Genomic DNA, 14,578 nt, shown 5'->3' with positions numbered 1-14,578 from the left:
GCATACATGAACATATTGTCACACCGTAATATTACCATAATCTCCCTCATGTCTCCTTGTGAACATTCACAAATCAAAGACTTACATGGCTATATATATGTCACATAGCAAGAAAAGGAAATGACACTGTTTTATTCACAAAGTTCTGAAATGAATTACTTTCTTGATGGCATTAACATGTACAAGTCATGACTATGAAACGTTCAAGAGTGAGTGAGTATGCTTTTATGCTGCGTTTAGCAATATTCCTGCAATATCACAGCAGGGGGACACTTGAAATGGGCTTTACACATTGTACCCATGTGGGGAAACAAACCAAGGACATAAGCATGACAATTGAACATTTTAACCACAATGCTAACCCATCGCCCCTAGTTTTCCCAGAAAAGAGTTGAATAGGCATTCAAATTACCATTAAAACACACTATATTAAAAAATCCCTTACTTTTGGCACAATTTCTAACTTCCTACTTGGAATTCAGTGCAGGAAAATGTACGATTCTATTGATGCATCTAGAAATACTCTAATGACATGCACAAAACTATAGCTCATTAAATCTACTGAGTATCACTAATGTGTAGTAACACTTCTAAGACTAGACTGCTCAGAAATACCTCACTACATTATTTCCCCTTATTTCGCAAACATTAGTCTCAACAAGCTCAAAACCAATATTCTTGATATATTTATTTGTTATACTGACAAACCACAAACAAACCTTGGTGCCGACTACTCATATCATTTCTAAACAGGCATATTAGCGAAACTGTGCAAATGAGCAAATTGTTGACAACTTTGCACACAAACACATAAAAAGGTAGAATTCTACACAAGCATGTAGATGCTACACACGTGACTACCTGCTTCAAACACCAGGCTTTGAAATATGTGAGCAAGTGCAACACTTCACTGATGAATGCCCGCCCATTACAGACAATCTTACAGATAAACATATGGCTTCACTACAATAAATATCAGGTATAGATTAAAATAAGAGAGATTACAAAAGATTGGAAATGACACCTCCACTAATGATCAAGTCATGTATCGGTTTCAGGGCAGAAAAGAAGACTACACCAGAGCAAAGGGTTCTGAATAATTATAGTTGTCGCGATTGCTTAGAAGGAAAAGTTCTTCACAATGGAGCCTAGTTTAAGTAGATGCATACTCACATATGACAAAGTAATAAACCATTTGAAATCCATGTCAAATTGTAAAAGTTGAAAGATAGTTATTCTTTTTCTGTTTTTGTGTGCAAGTTTTATAAAAGTGTGGACATGTTGCAAATTTTCAATACAGATGTAATACTTCTTTACCTGGCTTGTTGGATGTGCAAGTAATGCACATATTGTGGAACCAACTCCTCCCCACCCATGCCACCAGAAGTGTTGTCACACTGTGCACACAAGCCAGCACGGTACTGGGACCAACTCCTCCACACAGGCCAGCAGGGCCAACTCCTCTACACAGGCCGGCAGGGTATGGGGACCAACTCCTCCACACAGGCTGGCATGGTACTGGGACCAACTCCTCCAAACAGGCCGGCAGGGTATGGGGACCAACTCCTCCACACAGGCCGGCATGGTATGGGGACCAACTCCTCCAAACAGGCCGGCATGGTACTAGGACCAACTCCTCCACACAGGCCAGCATGGTACTGGGACCAACTCCTCCAAACAGGCCGGCATGGAACTGGGACCAACTCCTCCACATAGGCCGGCATGGTACAGGGACCAACCCCTCCACACAGGCCAGCATGGTACGGGGACCAACTCCTCCACACAGGCCAGCATGGTACTGGGACCAACTCCTCCAAACAGGCCGGCATGGTACTGGGACCAACTCCTCCACATAGGCCGGCATGGTATGGGGACCAACTCCTCCACACAGGCCGGCATGGTATGGGGACCAACTCCTCCACACAGGCCGGCATGGTACTGGGACCAACTCCTCCAAACAGGCCGGCATGGTACGGGGACCAACCCCTCCACACAGGCCGGCATCGTACGGGGACCAACTCCTCCACACAGGCTGGCAGGGTATGGGGACCAACCCCTCCACACAGGCCGGCATCGTACGGGGACCAACTCCTCCACACAGGCTGGCAGGGTATGGGGACCAACTCCTCCACACAGGCCGGCATGGTACGGGGACAAACTCCTCCAAACAGGCCGGCATGGTACTGGGACCAACTCCTCCAAACAGGCTGGCATGGTATGGGGACCAACTCCTCCACACAAGCCGGCATGGTACTGGGACCAACTCCTCCAAACAGGCCGGCATGGTACTGGGACCAACTCCTCCAAACAGGCCGGCATGGTACTGGGACCAACTCCTCCACACAGGCCGGCATGGTGCTGGGACCAACTCCTCCACACAGGCCGGCATGGTACGGGGACCATCTCCTCCACACTGCACACTGGGTACGGGGAGATGCTGGTATTACTCCAGATGTGGAGGCTACAGCACACCAATAATTATCCATCATCAGATTATCTACCGTATATGATCTCACAGTTAAGCAAAGGTATTAACTTGGTCCTTGAAATCTGTATCAAATTGTTATGTGCAGAACATAAGCAGGACCTCCAACCTAAAACTAGGTCTCGTAATGATCCGTCACCAGAAGTAGAATATCAAAAAATCTGTATTGAATTACATGTTAATCAGGACAGACCGGTAGACTGGGAATAACATGTGTACAGCTTAGTTTACGAGACAATACACACAGTAATCTTTATCCCTGCTATATATAAAACAATACATAGCATAACAAGAAATACAATCATCTTGTGTTCTGATGTTTAATCGCAAATTTCACATTTTCATGGCAAAGTTTGTTTTAGACTTGATCCTTCACCTTAAGTGATACTATGTAGTATTTTACCAACAGAATAAAAGTTGGATGAAAATGTAACCTATACAAAAGCCGACCCCTTTCTACAGAACCTTTTTTCTGGTCCTCAAAATTTGCATTATCTAAGGTCATATATGGTAATACAGAAAAACAGTTGTCAGCAGAAGTTACACTGATGGCATTCATTTTTAATACTAGTAAAAACTGGCAAGAACAACCTGCTCTACACTTTCTAAATCAGAAAAAAATTCAGCAGTGCAAGTGAATGTTTCACATCTGCTACATAACAATCCCTTCTACTGACACCAAACCGAAACAGAAGTAATATGTCCACACAAAAAAACATGTTTGTTAATCAAATCCGTGATAATGTGATGGAAGGCTGTGTTACTGTTATTGCAAAATTGAAAATATGGCTGCCAAAGTTCTAATAATGAAATATAACAAACAGTGCACATGACACAGGATGACATGATGCAGTGAGTGCAGATCGCGTTCAGTGGACCATACATTTGTATTGCTGGAAATAGAAGCTATCCAAGTGGAGTGTTGTGTATGTATTTGTGGTATGACGACAGCTAGATGTCAAGTTCACCTGAACAATGCCATCAGGGGATCAGCTGGCCTGGCTTTCTACTTGGACACATTCTCATTTCCACCCCATATTTACAACCTAAGACAGAGCAACCCTTGCTTGGTTTACAAGGAACACTTAGAACACTCAATAGTTTAAGACTCTTTCATAGAAACTTTTTTTAAAATAATTCACACTCATCTCTTGATAGGCTGTTAAAATTCACAACCAAAGCCAGACTCAAATGGATGGCACTGCAAGTTTTCCAAGATAAATTATGAAGACAAGGTGAAGGCAGAAATTCAATAACGTGACAGTGTATCCATCTGCTACACAGTACAAGATAAGTCAAGTTATTTTGACACATAAATTTGGTAGAAATATGATAAAATGGTGGCAAACCCTCCTTAAAAGTTTTATACTTGAGCAGGAATACAAAATTACTCATATTCCAAACAAAATCTTTAACTGTACTGTGCAAATTGATTAACATTGCATGCATGTTTTTGTGAAACTATTGGTACCCAGACAATTATCTGCCTATACCGAGAGGATGATTTGGGAATTAGTGATAAGGCCTCACCTGAAGTGGCTAGTTGATTATTAATGTAATGAGAAAAAGAAACATAAACAAAAAGTCTTAACAGAAACAGACCCCTCTCTGACTGAGCCATAGTTGCCTACATGATTAATGCTAAGGATGAATAACATTGCTTAAAGTGATTGATACACAACTGTGAATTGATGCACAACCAAGAATTAACTTGCATAACATTCATGCATTTCCTGTACATACTGGGCCCACAAAGACAATTTGATATAGTTTTCAAGCACTGTTGACATATGCACACATACAGATGTCAAAAAGATATTTCCCTTAAAAGCCCATACCCACCCTAAATACAAAATATGAATCTGGGTATGCAAACTTTTTCAAATTAAAAGAATGATGGAAAAAATCTTTGTCACACTATAAAAGAAGAAAAAAAAAAGAAAGCTTTCTTTTGCGCCTAAAAACTAATTCCTCTTCTTTGCAGGTTACAGGTTGCAACTTTCTATTCCGAGTTACTTGTGCTTCCAATTTCAACAGGGGACGCTGAGCAACACTCAACCTCTCTTATGCAACACAGACGAATATGTACAGTATGGTATGGACATCATCATCAAAGAGCATCTCACAATGTACTGCTATTTACAGTACATCCCCCTTCTGCTATGCCATTAAAAACACAACTCATAAAATTATAATTATGTCATAAATAGGAATAAAAATACTTTATCTAATACTTTTTGTACCAAAAAGACTGCATCGTAATACCATATTCATACAGTGAAGACAAAGCTTGTTTCTCTCTCACTTGTAACTATGAATTCTGAGTCTTACTTCATGAAATCACTTCAAAACGATCTTTGTCTCCAAACATGCCAAATGTATACATGTAGGTTATTGTATGTGTCTTGTAATGCTCCTAATGGATTGTTTTCATGAATATCACATTATATATATTATAACATTAAAAAGACTAACATTTAAAAATAATGTGAATGTATTTCAATAATGTCAACCACTTTGCTGCCTTGTTACATAAAGAGAAGCATGTTTCAAATTCATGTTCTGATGAAACTTTAGCCTTTACTATCAATGGAGTTCTGATATTGAATACAGCTTCAACTGCAACTTAATAACTATTGTATATTAAAAATGGGAATTCGAGCACTTCATAATTTTCTCAATAAAAAAGCTTCAAATACCTCCCGAAATGAAGTATGTATGAAGTGAAGTGATTCTGATGTTGAAGTGGTTGGATGGATGGATTAAACATGTGCAGAGGTCTAGAGCTGCACTAATTATTTACACATGTAAGTTGTGGGAACTCCCGAGGCAATTTACACCAGAAAAGGTGCATAATGGACGTCTACTTCTCTAAGTCTATCTCATTCCAAGAGGCACACAATGTTTCTGTCATACAAAGCTTTTGATTCATCTTGGACTACAACATTCACAAAGCATAACATCGTGCACATTATCACACATGAATGAAGATAACAAATAAACAACTCCTATTTTGTTCTGTAAATAACATTTGTTCCCCAGTTGTGGTAGCTCTACCACTCCCCATCATGGCAATGGATACACGATGTAACATTCTTGAGCAAAACAGGACAAAGCAGCATATGAACAAATTCTACATTTTTACAAACATATAAACATCCATGAATATATCAACAGGCACATATGGTCTAATGTAGATGAACACTGAAGCCTGTCAAATGTCCCCCTGTACAACCCCCATCCGACCCTGTAGAATATATGCAGAGCAAAATGCAATTAGGTCCCCAGTGAGATCCTAGGTTGGATGTTCATTAGGATCGCACATCCAGTGCATGCTTCTCGTGGCGCCGCATGATGTCATCCTCTTCATACACCGTCTTGGCCATCAGCCACACTGACCCATAACTCTGGGCTTTTGAGTTGATACACATGGTCATCTGGTTTGTCTCGAGACTAGCATCACACTCTATTGGGTGGAATGCATGTGTCATTCCTGGGTCTATAGAGCGAAACACTGTGATATTGCTTTCGATGAATTTCGTGTAGAGGTCCACGTCCTCTTTCCCCCAGCCCTCTATGCTGAGATCGAAGCCTCCTACTGACAACATGTCACTACGATACATGGCAGCAATACCGAAGCCAAACTGTCTCCAGTAGCCTGTGTCATGATGAAAGTCGTATGGCTTGATGAGACAGTTGTTGGTGCTGGTGCACACACAGTGCTGGCTGTCCTCCTGGCACACTGATGATGGGTCGAACTGGCTGAACACAATGGGGAAGTACACCTGGAAGCCTTGCTTTGTGTTCAGGCGAATGCGATTAAGGGCATCTCTCCTCAGAACAATATCCACATCCACAAAATACAACAATGCATCACTTTTGCATTTTGAAGCTCCCAACTCCAGTCCCCTACCACGATTGAAAGCACCGTTTGCTTGTATGATCTCGATGCTATTGCCACCATATTTTCTCTGATACTTCTGAAGCAGATCGATGCTCCGCTCTAAAGCCATGTCCTCCTTTTCACTGTTGAACAACACCACATGAAGATGCACATTTTCACCAGTTTTTAAACACACCTCCTCAATGTTTCGCATAAAGCGCTGAAATATTTTTAATCGTCCTGCAAGAGGCATTATCAAATGAATTGTTTCTTTTCTTTTATCTAAAGCTTTCTGATCATCAGAGCCACCTGCTATTTGCCTGAACAAGTTCATCACTTGCCCCCCAACACTTGGCCTTGGATGATATTTGGGAATCTCCTCAGTAAACAACATATTCAGAAAGGATTGCTGCAAATAAGCATGGCGACGCACAGGCACTGTCATTTTGCGGCCCTTGTGTTTGCGATATATGAGCAATAAGTCAAGAATGTAATCTGCCCCAAATAAAGGGTTAGTCCTCCTATAACCATACAGTATTTCTTTAAAATCTATAGTCCTCCCTCTCTGGCGGGCATTTTTATTCACTAACTGCATGACTTGCATCACAACATCATCCAAAGCCCCGGACAAGGATGCCTCCATGCCCCGTTTTGGATTCAAATGATTATGAGAATATATTGGTTTTTCCAAAAAGTCCCAAGTGAGCACCTCCTCCTCTGATTTTGGTGGATACTTATTGAGCGAGGGCAAGATGCCCAGCTTGTCATCCACGATGTTGGACTTCTGCAGTCCCAGAAGCTGCTCCATCATGGTGACCTCGCGCACAAGCTGCAGCTCTTTCTGATGCAGGTTCATGATGATGGTGGACTGGATATGGTTGTAGATGCGGTACTGATACACAGGGTCCTTCACTGGGTGCAGGGTCACAGCCTTCTCCACCTCCTTGCTCTTCAACGTCTTCTTGAACGATCCCTTGTCCTCTTTGTAGTTCTGGTACAGAATCTGCTGCATCTGAAACATAGGTGTGTTCATGTACATAATCATAATAACATACATGTGCTAGCTCAACAAAAATGCTAAAGCCATCAACCTCAACTGAGGAGTAAAATGTGGCTTTGAACAGAATCCTATTTGTATGATGATTTTCAGGATTTGAACAAACAACCAGTCTAAACTTCCTCGCCATCTTGAGTATACCCAAAGCATCTAATATCAGCTATAAACCTTGATTTATTTACACAATACAATTGGCCCTTACTAAAAGGACTTATTTGTGACCTTAGATTCAAATGCATAGGGTTGATGTCTTGCCTCTGCATATTGTCCCTGCTACGTGGCAACAGCGTCTTACAAGCATTGGTCATTGGGGACATAAGCTATTCTGTACATCACATACTTGTGACTTAGAATTGTATCAGATAGCGGAGGCTTGGACTTTGCTGTGACCAGAACAATGAACACTATACCTAGGGTCAGTCACAGAGGATAATCTGCTGTGTATGACAACAACTATGGTGTGGTGGACACACACAGTAAGTGTGACTGTTCAACTGCAGCTGGACATTACTCTTGCTTCATTATGACCAAGCATACAGCCAGCCACCGTTGAACATTGTGACTGAGCACTACTGGAGTGTAAACAATACACCGCCACCCTGGTGCAACACAGGAGTAGATGCAACAATGAGTTTTTCCTCAATTTTCAATTGCATTGGGGGTTGAAATAAAACTTTTGGGTGATTACAATATAAAAGTTGTATTGCAAACTTCAATTTACATGTTGTTTAACACGACGTTTACACAAATGTACAACAGAATTTATATAGAATGACTAGGCAATGCTCAAAGAATTCATAAACCTATCTAAACATTACTTATTACTGAGAATGATTTGATGCAGAAGGTTTGCTAATAGGAGCTGCATGAACGCTGCATTGTGTGAATTTGAGCCCTTCGCCATCATCTGATCTCACTGAAAAATTTCAAGATTTCTAGTTGTCATGAATAAAATACAAAACATCTTCAGTATGTCAACGAAGGTAAAGTTAAATTTCCAGTGAAACGCCATGCTCTGTCAACTAACACTGCCCCACAACATGTGAAAATGATAAACCTTCCAGTTTGTTTTAGGCCATTAGCTACAGCTAAATCATGTATTGCCTGACTCGGGCTTGTCTGCTGCACTTCTTACAGAGCAATCACTCCAACAAAGCTGGCAATGTTTTCATTACTGGTCCATACCTCTTCACTTGACCTATGTTTGAAGGGATCCCTACCACAAGTTGTCTTGTGCCTACACAAGCTGTGTACAAAGGTTAGATGTCTTACACATGGACACTGTGTTCCGCTCCACCATACACAAACTTTCTCCTTAGGGTGTGCTATTTACTACTGACTCAAGTGTTACTACACTTCTGTTCATCAAAAAGCTAGGGTAGGTTACGTCTTATGTAAACTGACATACGATAACTTAGCCTAACACCACCTATGCAAGTAGGTATAGTAGAACAAGTTAAAGAACACCCACAACTGGAAGGATGTTTGCATACCAATCAGCTATGACAGATGAATTAGTCATATGAAAACATTGGGTGTTCTTTAACTTCTTTTGAATAGTATACATATGTACCAATACAATATTCCTGCTCAAATTTGAAATGTCAAATTTGGGCTGAAGGACCAATATGTTTGCATACTGCTCTATCATTCATAAGAAGGATCAATCTGATGAATACAATTCTTCATTTTTCCGGTCTTCTTTCAAACCCAACCACAGCATGTCCCATGCTGAATTCCTGGCCTAATGAGGAGCAGTCCAACCCTTCAAATATTGGGATAAGCAAGACTTGTATAGAATTGTGTCCACTCAAGGCAACAATGCGGGTAAATGTGCAGCACATTGAGGGCTGCTGGAAGCACTTGGCCGTCTGCTCCTGGCCTACATCGGGTGACGGAGGCGGCACAGTACAATCCTGGCAATGTGGTAGAAAACAGTAAAGAGAGCCCTAACACTGGAGTGGGAGGCAAGTGACAAAGAATGCCTTTACTATTACATGGAAGCACATGGGCAACCCTTGCACTCCCCACATGTGTGTTCCACCTTCTGTTTGGCCTGGCCACTTGCTGCCGTGTAGCTTCCTTTACAGCAGCAGGATGGCCTACTTCAGATCCATGCAGACAAGATGACCAATTTCAGAGTTGCATGGCTTATATGTCTTTCACGGAAATGTCATTTGAACTTAGGTATACATATCTTCCATGATAGCAGTTAGACCCTGCCAATATAACACTGGAAGTAAGTTGCCCTTGAATGCCTGCCAAAAGGAACACATGGCTTAGCTAGCATTTCATCACACTTCATTCTGTGTTCAACTTAGGTCTGTTTGTCCACACACATAACCTTAGCTGTTAGATAAGTCTGTCTCACAGTCCCTGACCCATAATAATTTCCCTTCTACCCAGCCCTTACTGTAATGATATGGCTCTAATTAAAGCAAGTCTAGACTTTCACTAGGTTATGAAACTCCCACACACAGGGGCTCTTTTTTAATTGAAGTGCAGTTGTTAGTTGCGTTAGTCTGCAGTTTGATGGACAGCATCTCATAACACTTCATTACTGTTCAACTCAGACCTGTTTTTCCATACACTAGCCTAAGCTGATATGTTCACGTTAATCCAGACCATGAACTACACATACCTACACTTTGTGTGACACTTCTCATATGGCATTAAATTAATCATCATAATACATGGACTACTGATATTGCTTTCAACTTTAAACGCTGAGAGACAAACTGTCGATTCATAAGTTGTACCACATGTGAGGTTATTACTTATCGCATGAGAACATCACAAAAACAAACTCTTGATGTTCAACCTTCTAATACGGTGCATTTCCAAAGATCTTTTATGGCTTGAGCATAAGACCTCTGTTTAAAAACTTAATGAAAACTTTTTTCACATTTCACACATTTACAAGTGTTCGGGATATTCCTCGTTCACCAGAGGTGAGTTCATATCAGTTTGTACATCTCAACATGAAAGCTAAATGAGCATAGACTTAAGGAATATTATGTATAGAAAAACAGACATATTACATTTCAACTACATATGGGTCAGCAATTGCCATCTAAAAAACACTCATTTCATGTAATTTCGAAATTATGGAAGCAATGGAAAGTTCAGATCATGGACTTTCAGACACATGTTTTCAATGTAATTAATTCTAGAAAAAACCCTCACTTTTTGCAATGTTTGGATATTGTTAAACTTCCTTGATGGATGTTATCCATTGAGTCTTAATTAGGCAACACTATTTTCCTTTATGGTTAACAGATTTTACTGTGCATAGCACACACACATGCACGCACGCACTAAACATCTGTGGAGAGAGGGGTGGGGGGGAGGAGACACTATACTCATTGAGTTGATTATTACATGTGACACCGAAAACAGAAAGTCAACAAATTTGTTCTGATGTACACTAGTTAATCCTTTTAGTACACTATGTGGTAAAAAAAAGTGTACATTGTATATCTTGATGTATGTTTGTTGTCAATTCTGAACAGTAATTTTGACGAAATCTAGTGTGAACTGATTGGCAGACTGCACCCACTCACCATTATTTACAGCACCCATAATCAGATCGCCCCAAATGATACCTTGAAACAATCATTAGTTGTCATAGAATGGATACATATATCAAAATGCCATACAAAGCAAGGGATATGCCCCAGACATGTCCGATTTGGAATCTCAATTGTCTGGTTTGAAATATTTCTTACCAGACACTTAAATTTTTCTGTCCAGACATTCTTAAATTTTGACCGAACATTCTTAAATTTTGACTGGACATCTACAGTTAGGACTGAGCAACTTCTGTCTCCACTTGTAACACAATAACGTTCATCTACACTGACAAGCTTTGTTTGTTTTGATTACTGTAAATACATTGTACCTGCATGACAGTCCAAGTGGTCATTCACTGTAATAGGCAATAACTTGAGATCAGTCGAGCGGATCTGCCAAACCCTCAAAGTCTGGACGATCATTTTGTAAGTCGTGGTTAACGACTTTCACTTGGTTGACATACAGTGAGGATTTGCAGATGATGTTCAGGTAAAAGGAATTTTATTGTTTTCAGTCATATATTGAATCTTGATCGTCTGCCATTTTGTTTTCTGTGACAATCGATAAATTTTTAAGTACAGATGAAAAAGATATTCAAATATCTATCTCTATCAACGATATTTTAGTATTTGTGGTCATATTATCTGTCTTGTTTTTAAAAAGTCTTCAGTTTTAAATAAAATCTTTTCCCGTGAGGTCACGTGATAACCAAATATGGGATATAGCCTCGATCCAAATGTAACAACACATACACTCAAGCAGATACAATTCATGAATATTAATTAGAAGACTGACCGTTCACTATGGAACAAATCAATATTATAACAGAAATAAATGTATGTTTTCCATGTAATTCTAAAATGCGGAACAAGATTGAACAACTTTGACCCTACACCGACGCTACGACGATGGAAGGGCAGGCGAAACATGCAGATAGATGATACAGGAAAAGTTGTAAATATGGCCTTGTCATTTGTTATTAATATTCATATTTATGTATGTAAATAAAACAACATGAATATCGGTGTTTATATTGTTTATTTCATCATATTATGAATACGTAACAACTTGAAATATGTTTGAAAAGTCGTACTAAAATATGCTATTTGAAGGGGGCGTGGCATAAATGCAAATGTCCGATTGGGATTTTACATTTTCCGGACCCCTAATACAAAGACTCATAAATAGTCATATCTGTTGTAGTTGACCATTATATGTCTACATATTGTTTTTGCATTCGAAACTGCAAGACTGCAGGGAGCCTCAAACGCTGAACATGAAAATATTCCTTACGTAACATATCTTGCAGAATACCAAAATGCTATACTTATGGTTATTTTTTGTTTTTAGTGTGTAGAGTAAATGCTGCATCTAAAATAACAATATATTAGAATATATTATTCCTGGGACAATAATAGTTTCTGATACAATTTCTTCCAATCACTGCCTTAAAATCCTTTTCAGTTATAATTTTGGGTATTTTTTTAAACTCAACATTGGTACAAAATGTGTGTACAGCTGATTGCTATTTCTGGCTTAGTTTCAGAGACAAATACACATGGTGATCTTTATCTCATGATATAAAACAATGGCAAGCATACCGGTAATAGGAAATACAACTGAAACTGAAAATCATCCTGTCGAGTGATGTTTTATCACAAATTTCACATTTTTATTGACAAAGTTTTTTGTTATCTCCTATTTGTTCACCTGAATGTGAGTGAGTGAGTTGGGTTTAACACCGCTTTTAACAGTATTCCAGTTATATCACAGCGTGTCAGTTTAATGTAGGAGGAGAGCCTGAAGTGATGCATGTCTCAGACATTTACCACTTCGGTGAAACCCATGGGCACGGGTATGGTGCTGATAAACCTAGAAACATAATCAGGGCGAATCGGGATTTGAAGCCACAATCATAGGTTTCTGGCATGCCCAAGGGACGCAACACTGCACAGTGAATAGCAGCGCCTTAAGATGACTGGGCCATACGTACCCCCTGAAGCAATATGATATATTTTTGACTGTACAAAATATACAAATAGCAATTTCCCCGAAACTTGAACCCAAGAGTGGAAGCTGCTCACTCAGTATATATACAAAACAAAACAAAAACAAAACGGTAATCAATTAGTTTCAGAGGGTCAAAATATGAATAAGTTGTGTAGCACAATATTTGTTCTTCTAATTGTCATCAAGTTCTATGAGTTTACTGGATGTTTACTACCTTTGATACATTATATATATATATTTATTTATTTATATATTTAGAACATATATATTTCCACGTCTAAACTGTGTTCATAAATAACTTCCGACCTTAAGGAGCTTGTGACGCGACCGCTGTCGGATACATAGGAAACGTACATTCAACTACACCAAAATAATGACTAAATAGCCATTTGAAGTCAAGATTTAGTTTTTTACTATCAGTGACCCCTTTAATTCATGATTAATGTTAAGAAGTCCATGCACATACATTAATAAGCTATCTATTTCAAGGGAATCATCAGGGTACTCCTGATTCAACCCTAATTCCAAAACTATTTGTTGTAACTCCGTCTGTCCTAAGGATATCAGTGAAGGCTCAGCTCTCTACATTAGATGGGTTCAGTGGACAGAGACTGTATTAATGATGATGTATTAATGATGCACCTGGTCAGTTTTTATCTGAAAGTTTAACAGTTACTGTTGCAGGTGTAACTTTCTGTTTTCCCAATCCACGAAAAATGGAGCAGACATTAAACAAAAATATATCTTTTTTTATATTATTTTCTTTTCATGGCCTTTTGCTCAGGTTGGGCACCTTAAGGCAAGAAAGAGAGAAACAATTTAGGTACATTATATGGTTATGCTTCTGGTTTGTTTTCTCTTTCCTATTCTTCAGTATGGAATATACAAGCATTGTTATGCAACCCACATTACTAATCACATATTGAGAGAGTTTGGGCAACCCACATGATGTCAGGTCTGTGTTGGAGACGTGGCAGTGATATTGTTTTGTGACCGCCCTGTACTGAGACCAGGTTAGGACGTTCACCCGATGCCATAGGCCATGTCATTGCACGTCCCCAACCTCCAGCCATGGGAACACATAACAACCATGGTGAGGCCTATACAACACATTCCATAAGAAACGTCTTTGAAACATTTTCTTTCAATATGATCCGTATTTACTACCTGATATCCTGAATGAGAGAGGACTGTTGTTGGCAAGCTCAACCATGAGCCCCCTGTGCACTCATGATAAGATGGTCACTAAGAAGGCTCCATGACATGGCTTAGTTATGAAAAGGTTTTGATCAATATTGAATATTAAGTGATAAGTTGCTATTGATCACTCTCAATACTGCTCTTGGTGAACACTCTCTTTAATAGCTAGCACCGTTTCAAACCAAACATTCTGATTAATAAGCGTACCATCCTCAAGTGTATACCGCTTGAATTTTACACTACAGCAGGTACATGAAAGTCACTGACTGTACAGGACCACCACTACTTACTGAACACTGTACACGACCACATCACTTACTGAACACTGACTGTACACGACCACATCACTTACTGAACACTGACTGTACAC

General features: G+C 39.7%; 2 protein-coding genes across 2 annotated transcripts in view; one reads left to right on the top strand and one right to left on the bottom strand.

Annotated features, from left to right (window-relative positions):
* The first annotated feature begins 1,722 nt into the window (after window positions 1-1,722).
* LOC139456102 (uncharacterized) lies at window positions 1,723-2,478 on the top strand. Its single transcript, XM_071237634.1, has one exon. The coding sequence runs from the start codon at window positions 1,723-1,725 to the stop codon at window positions 2,476-2,478; it is 756 nt and encodes a 251-aa protein (XP_071093735.1).
* A 3,318-nt stretch (window positions 2,479-5,796) lies between these two features.
* Window positions 5,797-14,578, bottom strand: part of LOC139478870 (chondroitin sulfate synthase 1-like) — a 59,192-nt gene continuing 50,410 nt past the window's right edge. Inside the window, exon 2 of the mRNA XM_071261542.1 lies at window positions 5,797-7,380. Within this exon, the coding sequence (XP_071117643.1) occupies window positions 5,797-7,380 (1,584 nt within the window). The remainder of the gene's footprint in view (window positions 7,381-14,578) is intronic.

Source organism: Haliotis cracherodii, unplaced genomic scaffold (assembly GCF_022045235.1).
Source record: "Haliotis cracherodii isolate W230 unplaced genomic scaffold, xgHalCrac1.p SCAF_1, whole genome shotgun sequence".
Classification (NCBI taxonomy): domain Eukaryota; kingdom Metazoa; phylum Mollusca; class Gastropoda; order Lepetellida; family Haliotidae; genus Haliotis; species Haliotis cracherodii.
The sequence above is the reverse complement of the archived record's forward strand: the minus strand, read 5'-3'. Positions and strand labels throughout refer to the sequence as shown.

What these genes read in the sequence shown, in the direction of transcription:
- LOC139456102 (XM_071237634.1), top strand. Translation starts at nt 1,723, where the DNA reads ATGGTACAGGGACCAACCCCTCCACACAGGCCAGCATGGTACGGGGAC.